Source organism: Budorcas taxicolor, chromosome 19, assembly GCF_023091745.1.
Source record: "Budorcas taxicolor isolate Tak-1 chromosome 19, Takin1.1, whole genome shotgun sequence".
Taxonomy (NCBI): Eukaryota; Metazoa; Chordata; class Mammalia; order Artiodactyla; family Bovidae; genus Budorcas; species Budorcas taxicolor.
This window is the reverse complement of record NC_068928.1, coordinates 46,739,255-46,751,936: the sequence shown is the minus strand read 5'-3', so window position 1 is coordinate 46,751,936 and position 12,682 is coordinate 46,739,255. Positions and strand designations below refer to the sequence as shown.

Sequence of the window (12,682 nt, the reverse complement as noted above, 5' to 3'; positions counted from 1 at the left end):
TAACAAAAGATCAAAGATTCCGAGTGCTGCAACTGAGACCCTGCACAGCTAAATAAAGATTTTCAAAAGAAACAGACGCACGAAAACAAGCCAACAGACCACGTGAGAAAGAGCATGCGCAGAAGCCTTGAGGTTCACGTGCCATCTGAGGCCCCACCAGGCACATGCTCTCTGGGGTTTAGATGACAATAGGGCAGCTGGGGAAGGTGGGGAGTTGGGGAGCCCCTACGTGCGACCATCACTAAGCCCAGTTGTGAAGGGAGAAACTTAGAGAACTAAGGCCTGAGGCCCTTCCCCTGAGCAAAGGAGGGATCTAGGAACAAAAAACATTCCCGCCATGGCACCTGTGTCCCAGACTCTCCAACAGACCCGTCTGCCTTCCTGAGTCACAGTCTCATCCTGTTGACTCCTCTTCTCAGTGGCCAGCAGCTGCACGTGTACATATAACATGACGTCCAGTTGCCTCCATTCTGCCTAATATGGTCCCACCGTACCATCTCCCCAGCCCATGACAAGACTTAAAAAATTCAAAACCAACACATTCCCCATATGCTCCAGCTATACTCGTGAGTAGAGAATTTTGCCCAACAAACACTCTGCCCCCTCATGTGTGTGCTGCCATTCAGGGCCTTTGTCAGAGCCACCTACCAAAGTCCCTCCCACCCTTTTAGGACCATCAGAGACAGTGTCACCCAGGTCATATGCCACCAGCCTCCATCTTCCCATTCACGAGTCCTTTGTGGCCCTGACACATCCCACTGATACGGGAGCCGTCTTTGAATAAGGCACACTCTCTCCCACATCACAGAATGGGGTCCCAGCAGGGAGCTGAGACCTTTGGCCCTGTGTTCTCCTGACACTCAGCTCAAGGCCATGGCAGGTAACTACTCAGTGAGTGTCCACAGCCCAGGACCAGGCCAGGAGCTTCTTCAGGCATCCTCCACGAGGCAGCCGAGGATTCCAGGATGGCTATCCTGCCTCCACCCCGGGTCCCTTTCTGTTCTGTACTCCAGTCCCCCTCCAGAGCAGGCCTTGCCTTGGGGCTTGGGCTCCCGTTCCTATTTCTTGTCCCCTCTTGGCCTAGTATCCTCCACCCTGTGATTGAGACCATGAATATTATAGATGAACTTAAAGGCTTTCTTGTTCACCTGTAGGTACAAAATGAGCTGATGAATTCAGGCTTGTATCTGGTGTTGCTGCTCCATCTCTATGAACAGAGGTTTGCAGAACTCATGAGACTCAACCACAACCGGGCCACGAGAGAGAGGGTGAGCGGGGCCCTGCCTGGACCGTCAGCAGCAGTGTCACTGACCTTGCTGTGTGCTTTAGTAGATGTGTGTCTGTGTTCAGCTGGTGGGATACGGCACTGTCATCACTGGCACCAAGACTAATGGCTGCCAGGTATAGGCACAGCGACCCTCTGGCTGAAAAGTGACGGTCAAGTGTGAGTGTTAGTTGCTCAGTCGTGTCTGACTGTTTGCAACCCCAGGGACTGTAGCACACCAGGCTCCCCTGTCCATGGGATTCTCCAGGCAAAAATACCAGCATGAATAGCCATTCCCTCTTCCAAGGGATCTTCCTGACCCAGGGACTGAACCTGGGTCCCTTGCATTGCAGGCAGATTCTTTACCGTCTGAGCCACCAGGTCACATAATTGTTTCCTATTAAATATGAGTGGTAATTAAATGGTCATTAATGGTTATATAAGCAAGTGGGTCTCTAGGGATATTTGGTGCCCAAAATAAGGCCAGCAAGGCTGCAGGGGCTGGGTGTGCATCACACGTGGATGTCCACTGCCCAAGCAAGGAGGGTCCATGAGAAACAGGAACCTCCCAGCCAAGGGAGCTGTTTATTTTGCTTTGGCTCCCAGGGTATGTTATCCCAGCATCTGTGTGTGTGTATATGCCAAGAAACAAAGGTGCTGATGGGGTCCCATCTGTCACTAGAGAAGTGACAGCGTATTTACGAGGAATGATCATCTGTGGCTGCCCTTCCTTAAATAAAAGAACCAGGGCCGTCTAGGAGACTGCGTGGTGTCAGAGGAGAAGCCTAGATCCACTACTCAGATCAAAATGCGGGAGAACAGGGCAACCTCTGGAATGTGCACATACCCTTGGCCGTTATCAAGTCAGAACCCTGAGCCCCAAGGGACTGTCCTCCTTGTTAAATGCCCCCCGGTGGCCGCGCCAGGGAAGAGCACTGGCCGGACAGGGGCGCCTTCCTTACCTGAAGGCCATGCCAGGCACTGATATGCTTTTAGTGTTTGGGGTTCCCAGGACACCCCCTGAGGCTCAAAATTTGACCATCTGCTCACTTCAGAAGGTCACCACAGATTCAGAAGGGACTGAATTCATAGGTTCACAGAGTTCATGGGTTCAGAAGGGACATCCCTGGTGGTCCAGTGGTTAAGACTCCATGCTTCCAATGCAGGGGATACAGGTTTGATCCCTGGTCGAGGAACTAAGATCCCACATACAGTGCCACATGGCAAAAAAAAAAAAAAAAAAAAAACAGTTACCGCTGGAAAGCAAACCAGTGTGGCCGTGGACAAGCCGCCAGTGGGACCCTGAGGCAGCTTTAGTGATGCTCTGCTATGTGTCCCAACGCACCTCTCTCTCTTCACCATCTTGGCTCTCCATGTCTCTCTGTCTCTACTTTTCTACCTCGAGTGGACAAGAGGCACCTGCCAGCACCAGTCACCGTCTGAAGGTGAAACCCAGTGACTTCAAGTGCTTCCTACACAGCCCCAGTCCCTGCGCCACTGGAGGCCGTGGCAATCCATTCGGAGCCATCCCTGCTAGAAATGGGCTTCCCTGGTGGCTCATTGGCAGAGAATCCACCTGCCGCTGCAGGAGACGTGGGTTTGATCCCTGGGTCGGAAAGATCTTCTAGGAGGAGGAAATGGCAACCCACTCTAGTATTCTTGCCTGGGAAATCTCATGGACAGAGGAGCTTGGTGGGCTACAGTCCATGGGATTGCAGAGTCGGACATGACTGAGCATACACGCACGCCACTAAAAATGTTGGGTTCAGACCATTAATCATAAGAATTTGAGATCTGTCTCTGCATCTTTCTGGCTTCCATTCTCCCCTTAGACCCTAAGTTCTCAATTAAGACAACAGGCTGGGTCTTCGCCAAGATAGCTCCTCAGGCATCTCACCCTCTCTCTGACCCAGGCCTGTCCTTCCTTTCACTCTTCCGTAGTTTTAATGGTGACATAAATTCCTTAGAGAAATACATTTTTTTAAAAGTATAACAGGAAGCAGGAAATGATCCTTTGTTAACATTTCTGTAACCTTATTTTCACGATTCCACATCTTTTTAAATGAACTTTTTATTGCACATTGAACTTCAGAGCACCCAGGGTTCGATAAAGGTTACAGATGGCCACACCATCAACAAACAAAGGCAAGAGACATTAGCCTCTGGGACTATAACACTGCACACGGGAAGGCAACAAACAGCACAACCCACTGGATGAAAAACCCACGCCCTTAAAGCATTGACTCTAGAGAACGTTCTGGTAAAACTATCCCAGAGAAGGAGCAGGTAACATGGGGAGCAAGCCAGGAGCCAGCAGGGAAGGAAGCAGGAAGGACAGGGCATCACTTCTCTCATCACAAGCTTACTTGTAATTTGAGATTCCCCCGAAATATTGGGTGGGCCAATATTCCTTTCGAGTTTTTTGTACCATCTTGCAGAAAGACCCAAACAAACTTTTTGGCCAGCCCCATAGTTCTCACCCATATAAACCACCAAGCAGTAACCAGTACTAAGAACCAGTTAAGAGGTACCCGAATGGAAGTAGGAAAACAGGTGTGTGAATGTGCTCAGTTGCTCAGGCCTGTCTGACTCTTTGTGACCCCACGGACTGTGGCCTGCCAGGCTCCTCTGTCCATGAGATTCTCCAGGCAAGAATACTGGAGTGGGTTGCCATAACAAGTGGCTTTCATCAAATTGATTCTCTTCTGGATTTGAGTCTCAGTATTTTCTTGCAGAAGATTCTAAGGGTGACGTTTAGCAAGAGAGAAGCACTATGATGGGAAAGAATGCCTCCTTCCCTCTTCTTTACTGACCAGAACCTGAAAAGCCATTCACAACAGGCTCCTGGTTGTGTCTCAATAAGACACAGTGGTGAAGGTCTGTCCATGGTGGTGATCACTCATTCACACCTGCATATCAGGTGCTGAGATGGGGACCTGGGAAAGTGGCTATCAGACATGATGTCCCTTTCTCTGAGGAGTTAATAATCAGGTGGGAAGGTGAGACTCACATATAGGGAAAACCAGGAAATAATCAAAAAGTAGCCCTTGATCCAGAGAAGGCAATGGCAACCCACTCCCGTACTCTTGCTTGGAAAATCCCATGGACGGAGGAGCCTGGTAGGCTGCAGTCCATGGGGCTGCGACGAGTCGGACATGACTGAGCGACTTCACTTTCACTTTTCACTTTTCTGCATTGGAGAAGGGATGGCAACCCACTCCACTGTTCCTGCCTCGAGAATCTGAGGGACGGCAGAGCCTGGTGGGCTGCTGTGTGTGGGGTCGCACAGAGTCGGACACAAGTGAAGCGACTTAGCAGCAGCAGCAGCCCTTGATCAAGAGAACTAACAGATCCAATGAATTCCCAGAGGCTGTGAAATAACCCAAGATCTTCCCTGACAGTGGCTTCCTGGGGTTTTCAGTGATCTTATAAACGAATAATTTGGCTCCCCAATGAGGCTGTGAGCCTTTATAAGGCAAAGTCAAACCTTCTACATTTATCCTTTTCCTGAAGCTAGACACACAATGATTCATGTTTGACTGCTGACCAAGTCCCAGACACTATGGATGCCAAGAGCACTGGTTACAAACTTGCTAAATTACTGCCAGAAAAGGATGTGGTCTGCTAAGGGTTGCAGGAGTGGGTCAGGGGGAGGATATGGTCATTGGCAAGTTGGAGCAAGGAACCCTTACCTCTTTTGTATACCATGGTCCTCCAGTGCCTTGAAAATGCCTGGTACATACTATGCACTCAGTAACCTCCTGATGCTCAAGCAATGAAAAAGTGAACAATACTTGCTTCTTCAAGAGGCAAGTATTGAAAAAATTGGAGAAATGTGGAGAAGGTGATAATATAAATTTGTGGAGAAAAAAGTATTCTAGGTAAAGGAACACTTTCAAGTTCAAGGTATATCTGAGTATTCAGAGGTTTTCTACATGTCTACCATGTGATAGGTCCTAAACTGTGTTCGCTCTGCTCAGTCATGTCCAACTCTTTGTGACCCTATGGACTGTAGACCCCCAGGCTCCTCTGTCCATGGGATTTTCCAGGCACGAATACTCGAGTGGGTTGCCATTTACTCCTCCAGGGGATCTTCCTGACTCAGGGGCTGAACCCATGTCTCCTAAAGTGGATTCTCTAACCACTGAGCCATCGGTGAAGCCCTTGGGTTCTAAACTAGATCCTGGGGAATATAAAGATGATCAAGACACACTTTGCTAAAAGGGATTCAGAGTCCAAAGAGACAGATGGGTAACCAAGAGTATCCAAAAAAATAAAAAGTGCCTTGTGTTATTTCAGGAGATGGAGCTGGATGTGGAAGAAGGCAGAGTTAAAGGACAGGAAGGGGCCACTGTTCTTACCCACCCCCCACCCCTGCTTCTTCCATACCTTCTGCAGGACAGACCCTCCAAGGCAGGAGGGACACAAGCCAACGTTTCAGAGGCCTTTGCTCTGAATCCAGTTAGCTTGTACTCTTTGCCATCCATCTTCCCACTGCTTTGGGAGTCTGGTGGCAAAGCACTTCTTTATTGCTCCTGTCAACCAATCAGCTGAGGAGGTGATGCTGGAGCTGAATCTTGGACCAGTGCTGGTGGGGAGGGAAGGGCATCCATGCAGGAGGGAACACAAAGGCTCAGGAAGGAAAAGACTTGCATGTCTGGGAAAGTCAAGGCACTGAGTGTGGCCAGAGCTGGCCGGAAGTAAGCAGGATGTGACAGGGTTGGGTGCAGCTCTGGGAGGCTATGGAAGGCTTTCTAGCCTGGGGTTGACAGGTCAGGAGAGCTCTGTTTCTGAGAGGGAGTGGGAGTGGCCATGTGGAGGGTGGGCTGAAGGGGGAAGAGCCCAGCTGGGCAGCTGCTGCACTGGGACAGGGTGAGGGGGCCCACGTGGGGAGCACTGGAGGTGGAGGGCCAGATTTAAGTGGGCACGGAGAGTGAGGTATGGGCTGAAGGGAGCAGTGACTGTTATGCTCTGCAGATGCCTAGCAGGAAACTGGCCTTTTCTCTCTCCAGCTGTTCACAATGAGAGCATCTCCAGAGAACATGGGGCCCCACCAGCCTCACCTGACCTGCTTGGCTCACCCTTTAATCTCATGGGGACATAGGACTGTTCTGTAGGGTGAAGCTAATAGGACATGCCTTCCCTCCGCCTTCTCCCTTTCAGCGCCCATGTGGCGCACTCCAGTATTCAGGGACGGCACCCTCCGGGGTTCCCTAACCTGGGCTTCCTCCTGGGTGTGGGTTTTGTCTGTGCCACGCTCTTCATCCCCTCTCAATGAAATGACCCTGGGCCCGAAACTGCTCTCCCTGCCTGCCCATGGCAGCTTCCTTACACTTCTCAAGTGCCTCATTTGCCAAACTAGACGAAATAGAAAGAATCCCTGTGTGTGTGCATGCACTAAAAGGCAGAGCATAGGCGGGAGCCCACGGCTTCCACGATGTCCTCCTGGCACAAGTGCCCACCTGTCTTCTGCCTTAGGGGTGCTACTTTCACACTTCACCTGGAAGGTGGGGGGGAGGGTGTTGAAGTCGCCCTGAAATCCCACTGGCCTATCCGTGTGTGAGGATCCATGGATCTTCCCTAGGCTCTCCGGAGCCATTCACACCATCTCTACAAAACGGCAAACCCTTGCCTCAGAAGGCCAAACCAACCCAAAATTGTGCAAGGCCCAGGCTTGGTCAACTATTGGGAAAGCTTGCCTACTCACCAAGTTGGCGCCCCCTGGTGGCCATCATTAGATAGCCACCATCTCCGGGCGCAGAATCTAGAGGCAGGATGAGGTCGTCCTAGCAGCCTGGGGAACACGGAGGCCGTTGCTAGCATCGCCCGATGTATACTTTACCAGGTAACCAGGGCTGCTCCTCTAGAAGAAATTCCAACCTTCTGCCCTTCCCCCCGGCCTTCTGGGGAGAGGGACCCAGAGGCTACACTGGCCAGGCAGTTGCCCCAGTAACAGTGTCCAGCACCCCTTGTTTTGTCCCCCAGCCTGTCACAAAGGCCCTCCTCCCCCTGGGGGGGAAGGGCACAAGCCCCTCTGCCCCAGAGCCCACATCCTTGCAGCCTCGCACAATGGCCTCCCACGGAGTACACAGTGTTTCTCATTGTGGCATAAAATGCCATAAAGTCAGAACAAAGAGGGAGCCCAGAGCCTTGATGGGCCTGCTGCTTCCTGCCGGGTGGAGAATACAACCGATTGTTTAAAAGCCAGTGGTGAGGCAAGTGGCCAATTAGCACGGCTTTCACCCCCACTGCCTGGAAATGTGACTCTGGACCGTCAGGATGGGGTTCTGCTGCTCAGATCAATTGCTGAGAGGTCGCAGGTCTGTTCACACTGCCAAATTTAGACGCCCCAAACAGGCGAAGGTGACCTGCGCTATCGCTGACGCTGTCTTTAAGAGGCGCCTACGCCCCACAGGTGCTGAATATCAACACTGCCCTCGCACCTCCACGCCTCCTTCTCTGCCCCTTTAAGGTGATGTCAGGGATTCCTAGAATATTCCCGCGACTAGGGGATTAGACATCTGTTCACAATTGCTTTGGAAAAAACCGTTCATTCTTCATTGTCTTCTTTCCCATAGTTGTCAAGAAACTACCCACAACCCAGACCGGAAGAAAACGAAAGTAGGTGTGGGGATCAGTCCTGCCATGTTGAGGGTGTTTGGCAATTTGCTGTCTTTCTGTGGCTGTGTTGAACCTAATCCTATGGAAGGAAGTAACAACCACCCCCTGCCCCCAGAGGCAAAAATAACCCCACAAACTGGTGAAACCCTAGTTGCAGCAGTCAGCAAGGCAGTCCAAGTGTGCTGGATGCAGAAGAGATGAGTTTGAACTCATGCTGAAAGCGAAAGCAAAGGCGGGCAAAGGGAGGATCAGTCTTCCTCAGGCATAGGATGACCCCCTGCAGGTTTCCTTCCTTTCGTTTTACTGGGATTCTCCAGCATCCAGCACTTAGAGGAGTCTCTTGGGATTTCTTCTAAACCCCGGAAGGGCGCCGTGTAGCCATTACATAAAGGCACCACCATCATTCACAAGTTAGTATTGGAGTTACTGGATTTTCTCACTCTTCGGCCCGAGCCAGTGGGCCTGCCGGATTCAGAAGTTGAACAAGGAAAACAAGTGTTGGGAAAGGGCCAAGGAGCCAGGCCAGCTGTCTCCAGAGCAGGCTTATTATCCCATAGAAAACCCGACTTAAGAAAGCGTGCTCAATTAAAGCAGGCAGGCTGGTGGTCAGATGTGGGAAGAACTATCCCATCAGCTGGGAGGATAAACGTTACAGTGAACTATGGAAGGAGGTGCCAGAAGTGACAGTTCCATCCCCAGAGGCTGTTCTGGAGAGAAATGTCACAACTGCCTGCCTTTAAAGGTTTAAAACAGCTATTTCTCAGGCTTTGCCATCAGAATCACCCGGGGAACTTAGAAAAATATAGATTCCCGGGCCCCTCCCAGAGACACCGATTCAGGCACTGGGGTGGGCGCCTGGTGGCCCTGATACAGTCAGTGGTCATGGTAATGCTTTGGGGACCCACACCCTGCCCCCCGCAACCGACCCGCCGGCAGAGGCTGAACCAGCTCAAAGCTGCACAGGGTGGGGCCCAGATGACGACCCTAGAGCACCCCATCTATTATTCAGGGCACGCAGTCCCGAGAACCCAGCGGATCATTTGCAGAGTGGGGAGGGCTCTACCGGGCTCTCCCTTCACAAAAGGAACTCGTAGGGTCCCAGTCCCCGGGCGCCACCGCGGGGGTCCAGCCGAGCCGGGTGCGGGCCCAGAGCCCCCTCGCGCCCTCGCAAGGTCGCGGGGCCACTCGGCGGGCGGCCGATCCCCGGCGTCGTCGCCCGGGCCGACCCCGAGCAGCTGCTGCCTCTCGGGCCGCCGGGAAGGGAGGGCAGGCAGGGAACGGTGAGGACTAGGAAAGACCTTTGTGTGCGGGCGCGCGCGCCCCGGCTCGGTCCAGAGAGGGCCCGCCGCGCGTCGGCCGAGAAGGCTCGGTGGCCCGAGGCTCCGGGCAGGGTCTCGGCGCCGCGCCCCGCCGCGCCCCGCCCGGCCCCCGCCCCGGAGGCGCCCGCGCTCTTCCCGGTTCGGGGAAACCTGCAGCGGCGGGCGCGCCCGGGCGCGTCTGGCTGGGCAGGGGCGACCCCTAGTGCCCAGCGGGGCCTGCTGCCGCCCTGCCGCGGGGGGCGGCCCGGAGCAGGATGGAGCTTTCCTCCACACCCCGGCTTGGGGATGCGGAAGGGGCACCGCGGCTCCAGGCCTGGGGCCCCCGGTTTGGGTGACATATCTAGAGGACGGGAGAAGAGCGCCCCCAGGGTGGTGCTTAAAAAGGCGCCTCCGCCGAGGGAACCCTGCCTCCTGTGTTGCACCGAGGCAGATGGTTCCCGCCCCCAGCCCCGCACCATGTCATAACCGCCTCTCTTCAGGAAGCTGGGACTAGCTCTAGGATCCACCCCATCCCGGTAGAGTCCTAATGTGGGGGCCTCAGATTTCCCCCGCTGGAAACGGGTCCAGGCCCTCTCCGCCGGTCCCAGCCCCGCGCACACCCCAGGCGCCGGCAGGGGCAGCCCCGCGCAGAGGGACCGTCTTGGCTCGCTGCTCAGACGCCGCCGGGGCCTGGCTTCCCGCCCGAGCTCTGATCAGGACAAGAGCCAGGGCAGCCGAAGGCGGATCCACACGCCTCGCGCCCTCCCCCCTGGGGCCATGGCTTCCCTGGTCCCGGCTGTCTGGCGGGACTCACCTGGTTGGCAGCGCTCTGTGAAGATGGGTTGCCGCAGCTGAGTCACGGCTGTGACCCGCCGCCCTAGCCCCATGCAGGTAAACAGGGAGGGAAAAGGCAACTCATCAGGGCACAGCAGGTGACACAGATGCCAGCCTCTGTGGCTCATGCCAACCTTCCCGCTGGGCACCCTGTCCTGGGCTCCTGGGACCCGAGGCTGGACACAAAATGCCACAGATGGCACTGAGGTAAGGGCTGCTGGGGAGAGGCCCTGGGTGGGTGTGCCTGGGTCTAACACATTGTCACACAGCCCCCTCCCCGCCCCCCCCCCCCCACCCCGGACAGCTGCTTCAAATGTACAAGTCAAGGCAACTAGATTTGGGGAAAGAGGAAGGTGAGAGAAGGTGGGCAGCTCTTGGAGCTGGGGCTGCATTGTGGTGGAGGAAGAAGCTGAGTGTCCAGGTAGGATGGAGGGAGGCGATTACTCTTGTTCCCTTGCCCTTCACCAGTCAGAATGTGCTTCCAAATAGGGAGCGCTCACTCCAGCCAATGAGAAAAGAAATATTGAGAATCTTTCTCAAGAATAAAGAAAGCACCCCACCTCAGCTCTTCCGCTCTGACTCCACTGCTTCTCACTGCCTCTGTGCCCCCCCATCACATGACCCTCTGTGTCCAATTTGATCCCTGAAAGACTGCAGGGCCTCTGTTCCTCACACTGTTCCAGGCACTGTAGCACATGGTGTGTGTGTGTGGTGTGTGTGTCTGTTGTGTATTGTCTGTGTGTCTGGTCACTGGTGCTGGGGCAGGGGTTTGGGGGAGCCGGGCAGGAAGGGCAACGATGCCATCCTCCTCCACGACAGAGTCCGCAGCCTGAGCTTCCTCTTGCTTTCCAGGTTCCGAGCTGGGAGATGGGAGTGACGGCAGCATTTGTGAAGGCAACAGCCGAGTTGTCTAGCAAGGGAGCTGGCCCTGGAGCTGGCCGGGCAGAAGCCTCTCCTCCTGGCCGCCCTTCCTCTGTGCCCACAAGCCTCCCTTCCTCCTCCTTGCCACTGAAACCAAAACTGATGTTCCCAGTTATCTTTTTCACCTTCTGCCACTCTCTTTTTGGGATCTGGCTCGAGCATCCACAGACAGCAACAGCAACCCGCTCAGCCCCAGACCTGGGCTTGCTGAGCCCCCGCCAGCTGCCCAGCTGCTGCCCCTCCACCCAGAAGTCCAAGGGGACCCATTGGCCCTAGTGGGCCCCATGGCCTGGGGTCCCTCTGCAGAGGGCACCCCTTCAGGTCTCACTCCACCCTGAGTGGAATCAGTAAACTGACGTTATTCACGCAGCTTTGTCTTGTGCTCATTCCAGTCCCCTTGGACTAAGGCTCAGGGCCTGAAACTCTGAGGAGTACACCTCCCACACATCCCGCCCCCTGTCTCACCTCTCCTTGCCCCCACCATCACTGCCACAAGGGAGGACACCGCCTGGGCCCGCACAGGCTAGCTGGCTGCCCCCGTATGTACCCACTTAGGAGGGTTTGGTACATTTCCTCCACACTTCTCTCCTAATTGCATCTTATCACCCAAAGACCAGATCAAGACTTAGGATGAAAAACAAGGCAGAGAATTTAGTAAGAAAAGAAGAGGTAGGTATGTGTATATGAGAGAGAGACAAAGCCAAGTCAAAAAATAACGATGGAGGGAGTGAAATACTGGTACCTGCAAACACGTTACAGCAAATGAAAGAAGCCAGTCACGGAAGACTACATACCGTACGATCCTGTTTACATGCAGTTTCTAGAAACGCAAACCATAGGGACAGGGCAGTGCTTGCTGGGGGTTGGGGAGGGGCGTGGAGATGGACGGCACATGAGCTTGAGGGGACTTTGCAGGGTGATGAGCGGCTTCTGAAAGCTGGTCTGTGGTTATGTTCACACAACTGGATGTATTTACTAAAGCTTATTGAACTGTGTGCTTAACATAGGTGAACTCCATGGTATAATTGTAAAATATGCCTCAACAGACTTTCTAAACAATGGAAGAAGGGGCAGAGAAAGGGTAAGAGAGAGAAAAAGGTAAAAGAGGAAGAGGTGCTTCTCAAACCGCCTTTAAGACCTGCCCTCCTCAGAACAAGAGTGACCACTGAAGATGTTGCTGCCAAGGGGTCCCCCAAATAAGTTATAGCATCAGTGAGGTTTAGGAAAAGCTAGACGTCGAAATCTTGTCTGATATGTTCCACAGTTAGGCAAAGTGACTCAAGGACTGCAGACAAGAAGGTTCCACCAGGCTGCCTAGATCCGAGAACCACAGAAGAACATCTTTAAATGTGCATAGTCCCTGGAAGAGCCACTCAGGTTGAAAATATCTTCATGCTGTACATTAAATTCCTATAACCTCAAGTTGTTCCACTTACCAGTGGAGCTCCAAGCCCTGATCATTCTATGAGAGAATGGGTCTTTGTTTTTAACTGAATTGTAAGGTCAACTGAAGATAAAGGATTTGTCCGAGAGCCAATACTGAGAAATATCTAAGGGACAGTGCATATTTTAAAATAAGGTTTATAGAGAACTTAATGGAATTTGAGGTGGCTGGGTAAATATTCTGGCAGGTCAAACCTGCAGTAAGATGTAGCAGGGTTTGAGGCAGCTACCCTGAAACTGTTACAGGTTTACATCAGCCGGTGTTGGGTGTGGGGAAACTATCTGAAGGATTTACAGACAA

The 12,682-nt window shown here is 53.4% G+C and overlaps 1 protein-coding gene across 1 annotated transcript in view; it reads left to right on the top strand.

The window, feature by feature from the left end:
- The window catches only part of MARCHF10 (membrane associated ring-CH-type finger 10), an 89,751-nt gene extending 78,820 nt beyond the window's left edge, over positions 1 to 10,931 (top strand). Inside the window, exons 8-10 of the mRNA XM_052658761.1 lie at positions 1,155 to 1,268; positions 7,843 to 7,885; positions 10,870 to 10,931. Of these exons, the coding sequence (XP_052514721.1) occupies positions 1,155 to 1,268; positions 7,843 to 7,885; positions 10,870 to 10,931 (219 nt within the window). The remainder of the gene's footprint in view (positions 1 to 1,154; positions 1,269 to 7,842; positions 7,886 to 10,869) is intronic.
- The last annotated feature ends 1,751 nt before the right edge of the window (positions 10,932 to 12,682 follow it).